Raw genomic sequence first — 6,000 nt, forward strand, 5'->3', positions numbered from 1 at the left:
CTCACTCAAAACAAACCCTATCTACTAAGCAGGGCCTTTTATGTCTTTTCACAATATTAACGTGCCCAAATCAACACCCATTTCAATGTGCGGACTGTGGAACTGCGGAGTAATCTACTGATCTTATCCACCAACCATAAATACTCTCTTCCTCCCGCCAGGACCCGACTACGCAGTCGTCTTCCCTCTCGCTGGTTGCTCTGCTCGTCTTCCCTCTTCATTCATTCTCTTTCTCTTCAGTAATGGCTACCCTTTGTTGGGCCTTGATCTTCTTTTATGGCTTCTGTTTCAGTAATCTGAGAAGCAATAATGGCGTCGTCGAAGCGTCTCACAGGATCTTCCCAGAATACCAGTCTCTTGCAGCGGCCAAAGTCAACCAACTGCAGAGAACTGGCTACCACTTTCAACCCCCCAAGAATTGGATTAATGGTGCGCACGCTCTTCTCTCTGATTCTCTCTCTCTCTCTCTATGAATGGCGCACTCTAATATGCGCTTCGGAGGCTTTCCTTCTTAATCGTTGCTGCACTGGGTGAAGTAATCTCAATCTCAACGGGTGGTGCAACGGAAAGGATGGAAGCCGCAATTTCTTATTTTAGGCGTGTTTTAGCATGAATGGGAGGAAATTGCTAACATGCGCTGCATGGTTGATGGCAATAGGCCAAAAGCATTGAATGCTGTCGTCTGGTTGGCTTCATGTTTCCCCATGATTCCCTGTCGGGCCAAAAGTATATATTTAATCTAGAATTATCCTCATAATGTGGATTATATTACACTAAAAGGCTGATTTGGTTTGATAGAAATGAGAGAAATTCACAGAATTTGTTAACAAATTTCCCTCAATTTTGTGTTCTTCTCTTATTGTCTGTCAAACTCAGTACTTCTTTTTCAGTTTTTGGTTGGTTCGATGCAGGAATAGAACCTGATTCTTGGCCAATTGTCCCGTCCAAGGGGAACCCAGAACTTCTTTGACTTCTGTCCTACTTCGATATTTTTTTATTATTTTTGTTTTTATTATTTTATTACTTCTTCTCCTCAGAAGGCCAGAAGAATGCCGGGTTTTGGATGTTTCTGCACTAGTTTGAACTTTGAAGATAGGAAATAAATTTAATAGTGTCCCACCATGGATTTTGATCCGGGGTTTAAAAGCAGAAGTTTTTCTTTCCTTTTATCGTTTCTTGATGTCAGACTGGAATCCACTTTGATCCCCACCCCCACATGCCACAGCCCATTTAAATTTTGAAGTCCTTGTTCCCTACTGCAATCTGATGAACTGTCATACTTATCCTCCCGTTTTTGGTTTTCTAAAATTTATTTGTAGTTCTGTTACCATAATTAGAAGTAGAGTACTAGAGCAATGACATCTTTCTTTCCTGATTTTCATATTTGCGGTATATTATTTTGATTGTTTCCTGTTCAAATGCTAATGTCTCTGACCTCTCTCTTTCTTTCCTCTTCAATGGCGTTCGATTCCCTGCAACAAACTAACCTACAGATCCAAATGGTAAGTTGTTCCGACTTTCTTTCCTTTCTGGGTTCTTGTCTCTCGAACCATATTTTCTTTCCTGTTATTGGGTCTGAATCTGATTCCGTCTTCCGCGCTCGATTGATGTAAATGAAACAGGTCCCATGTATTACAATGGCGTCTACCATCTGTTCTACCAATACAACCCCAAAGGTGCAGTCTGGGGCAACATTGTCTGGGCCCATTCGATATCATTTGATTTGATCAACTGGGTTCCTCTCGAACCAGCCATATTTCCCTCTGAACCATTCGACATCAATGGCTGTTGGTCTGGGTCGGCGACGATCCTCCCAGGCAACAAACCTGTTATCCTCTACACCGGCATCGACACCCAGAATCGGCAGGTTCAGAACATCGCAGTGCCGAAGAACCTATCCGACCCATACCTCAGGGAGTGGGTTAAGCCTCGTTACAACCCATTGATGGCGCCCGTGCAAGGCGTCAACGCGAGTGCATTCCGTGACCCGACCACTGCATGGATGGGAAAGGATGGGCGCTGGAGAGTTCTGGTTGGGCACAAGAGAGGAAGCAGGGGGATGGCCCTTCTTTACAGGAGCAGAAACTTCGTAACATGGACCAAAGCGCAGCACCCTCTTCACTCTGTGGCTAAGATAGGCATGTGGGAGTGCCCAGATTTCTTCCCTGTTTCTCTGGAAGGTGAAGATGGACTGGATACATCTAGAGGCGGCCATGGCGTTAAGCATGTTTTTAAGGTCAGTCTTGACGTTACAAGGTTTGAGTACTACACAGTGGGCAAATATTTTCCAGAGAAGGATCGCTATTTTCCTGATAACACATCTCCTGATAATGCAATGGGGCTGAGATATGATTATGGGAATTTCTATGCATCGAAGACATTCTTTGATGCTGGGAAGAAGAGAAGGATTTTGTGGGGCTGGGCTAATGAGTCTGATACTGCTGCCGACGATATTGCAAAAGGCTGGGCTGGCATTCAAGTAAGTTTCTAGCAACTAGCAAGCAACTGATCAGTCTACTAGTGCTTTATATTTTGTTCAATCTGTTTGTGTTGTTGCTTCAGACAATACCAAGGAAGCTGTGGCTTGACAAAAGTGGAAAACAACTAATTCAATGGCCGATCCAAGAGGTTGAATATCTAAGGCTACATGGAGTCCATATGAGTAAAGTAAACCTCAATAAGGGAGGTATTGTGGAGGTTAAAGGAATATCAGTTGCACAGGTTGGTTAGATATAAGTTTCTCCTTTCTCTGGTTCACTTTCATATTTGAGTAAGCCTCTTCACTCTTCAGCCCACTGATTTTCATGCCAATGGTCTTCACAGGCTGATGTTGAAGTCACATTCAGTTTCAAAAATCTGGACAAAGCTGAGCCCTTTGATCCTAATTGGGTCGATCCACAGCAGCTCTGTGACCACAAGGGTGCCACCGTTGAGGGTGGTGTAGGCCCCTTTGGGTTGTTGACATTGGCTTCCAGCAATCTAGATGAATACACATCTGTTTTCTTTAGGATTTTCAAAGCTCAAAAGAAACATGTTGTGCTCATGTGCTCTGACCAGACCAGGTTTGTTGCTATGTTCTTAATCCCCACATATATTTGTAGCTAGATCCTCATGTACATACTCACTGACTTGATTTTTCTTTGGTCTACCTTGCTATAAACAACAGGTCCTCTTTAAGGACAGAGGTGTATAAACCATCCTTTGGGGGTTTTGTAGATGTAGATTTAGAAGATGGAGTGCTATCTCTTAGGAGTTTGGTATGACTTCAACCTTTGTAAACATTACTTAAATTTTATTGGTCTTTTTCTGCTCTTGATCTATCTTCTAATTTGGTTTTAATTGATGAACTGCTCCAGATTGATCACTCTGTTGTGGAAAGCTTCGGTGCAGGAGGGAAGACATGCATTACATCTCGAGTTTATCCCCTCCATGCAGTAGCTGAGAATGCTCATTTGTATGCATTTAACAATGGGACTGAAGCTATTCAAATTGTCAAGTTAGAGGCATGGAGCATGTTCAGACCTAGGATGAACTAAAATAGAACTTAGGCAGAGGAGGAATTGATGAGTTGAGAAATAACGAAGTAGTGGATATACATCTGACTCTAGAATTGGTTGGAAATCGTTTAGTCATTATGCTATGCTACTATTACTTCTACCAAGAAAAGATCTGCAATCTGCAACTGTACTTCGAAATTTTATTAGTGTGCTTCTTTTGATTTTTTTTTTTTTGTCTTTTTGCTTCATAATCAGAAGCAATTTAGTACTTTTCAACTTTTTTGGATAATGAGATGGAAGAATAAGGTTAAGATTGAGAAGGAATGGATTGCCATAGTGTTACTACTCTCTCTCTCTCTCTCCTTGAGGGAATATATACTCTCCACTCATTCCAACAGATAAATAAATTTATATGGTCAATCTTGGTGATTAATATAGTATTGGTAAGATTATAGACCATTATAACTTCACTAATTATTAATTATTGGAAATAACTAGAGAAAAATGATTTGGACACATCTTTTTTATAGGGTAAATTGTTAAAACCTCCCCTTGAATTTCTGACTGTTGCTGAAATCTCCCTTGAAGTTTGGTAGTTTCAACTAGACCTATTAAACCATTTTAATCTTTTTTCAGAAATTGATTTATTTTTCAAACAGAAGAATTGGGCTTCAGTCTAAGCACCGTCAGTCAAGGTACTGTTCGCGCAATTGGAGGACGTGCCAATTTGTGTAAACCATCAAAGCATGTGAGGGATGCACCCTCAGTAAAAAGAGTTTGGCTTAAGTCCACACGTCCTCCAATTCGTGTAAACGGCTGAAGCATGCGAGGAATGCTTCACGATGTTAGTTAAGGAAAACCCATTTTTTTCCATTACCCTCCTCTCCGTTCCCTTGAGTGTCGCAAGGGAGTGATTTGTTCTCTTCTCCCTCTCTCTCCCCACATTCACGCAGTGGCGACAAACAACCATCACCGGCGGCAGTAATGGACTAACTGAGGGTGCCTGGACTGAAGCCCAACACCTGTTCTAGTGTTCTAAGCTTGTCTTTTCAAAGGTTTCCCATGCACCTCTCTCTCTCTCTCTCTAGTATATATTTCATTTTCAGCCTACTGCTCAGATGAGCTGTAGATTTTGGGATTGTTGGTTCGGACACCGCACGGTGTTAGACTTGGGATTGGAGAAGGCTTAGCGATAGGACTACCCAAGAAAAAATGTGTACTCGAACGTAAACTACTCGACCATAATTATTATCAGCCATCTGTGTGTGTATGGGTCGCTGTGTATTTCTTGTCACTACAAAACCGTGACCTTATTGCAGGCACCAAGCTTTATTTCTCCAGAGTATAGGATTGAGTTGGGCTCCTCTTCATCAAAATGTAAAAGACTTAAAATAACAATTTGGAAGAGAAAAGCATACACAGCCGATCGGCTTGCTGTTGTATTTATAGACAGAGATAAAGTACATATATAGTAGGATTCTAAAATTATCTAGGAGATTGATACAAATCTATTATTAGTTCTTATCTCTTGCTGGTTTCTTATCACTTGCAGAGTTCGAGTGGGAACTCTTCCTTGGAGTCTTCTACTGTAATAAAATGCAACAAGATTGCAATGCGACCACCACCTGCCATTAACGAGGAAAGGATCGTAAATCGTCGTAAGTTGTCCTTTATCTGATTTCCGATTGACAGTGTGCATTGTTGCAAAGTGCACTTGGACATGCTTTGCACAAGAGCTCATTACTGTGGGTTATGGGTGAGAAGGGATGAAGGATGAACTCATGAGAAGCATTACTACAGAGTAACTGCATGTTTGCATCATCAGGATTAAATCATACAAAGGCCCCATTACTAACCCAAGACCATCCACTGTTTTCGACCCTAATTATCCACCTCCATACTATAAATGGAGCCCACTTAAAACTAGGCAGATCTAATAGTTGACAGCTCTTGTCCAAGTGCTCTTTTGATATTATTAGCAGTCTAATTTGGGATACTCTTAACTTAGCTCCCTGTTATTATTATTTTATCTCCCTATGCAGCACAGAGAAGAGGCAGCGAGTACGTTCTACATACAACAGTTCATAAAGTAATGAATGAAACTATTTTCACTCTCTTCAAACTTTTTCTAACCACCTTTAGTGATAATGGTTCTATAGTAACTGAATTGTTGTTTATGGAATATGGTTCACAAAGAAGAGATGCAGAGAGAGAAGAGAGAACCGACAATGGTTGTTAAGTCGCTGCCGGGTGGATGGGGGGAGAGAGAGGGAGAAGAGACCTTCGGTCGCTGGTAGTGGTTGTCAGATGCCAGTATCCAGTGATGATGGCTGCCATCCAAAATGATTAGGGTTAGTTTTCATGGAAGAAAAAGAGATGCAAAGAAGAAAATACTTGAGGTTGATCCGTCCACCGGTGATGGTTGTTTGTCACCGGCGGTAATGGACGTTAAGTCATCGCTGGGTGGATGGGGGGAGAGAGGGAGAAGAGAATGAGTCACTCC

The 6,000-nt window shown here is 41.8% G+C and overlaps 1 protein-coding gene across 1 annotated transcript; it reads left to right on the plus strand.

Annotated features, from left to right (window-relative positions):
• The first annotated feature begins 166 nt into the window (after nt 1–166).
• Nucleotides 167–3,821, plus strand: LOC148871258 (beta-fructofuranosidase, insoluble isoenzyme 1-like). The gene is made up of 6 exons (XM_088970344.1): nt 167–1,502; nt 1,623–2,479; nt 2,563–2,721; nt 2,824–3,062; nt 3,167–3,257; nt 3,357–3,821. Exons 2-6 carry the CDS (start codon nt 1,628–1,630, stop codon nt 3,534–3,536), a joined length of 1,521 nt encoding a protein of 506 aa, XP_088826470.1. The 5' UTR covers nt 167–1,502; nt 1,623–1,627; the 3' UTR covers nt 3,537–3,821.
• Nucleotides 3,822–6,000: the final 2,179 nt, after the last annotated feature.

This window comes from Nelumbo lutea, chromosome 2, assembly GCF_056320005.1.
Source record: "Nelumbo lutea isolate HS-2025 chromosome 2, American lotus-T2T, whole genome shotgun sequence".
Taxonomy (NCBI): Eukaryota; Viridiplantae; Streptophyta; class Magnoliopsida; order Proteales; family Nelumbonaceae; genus Nelumbo; species Nelumbo lutea.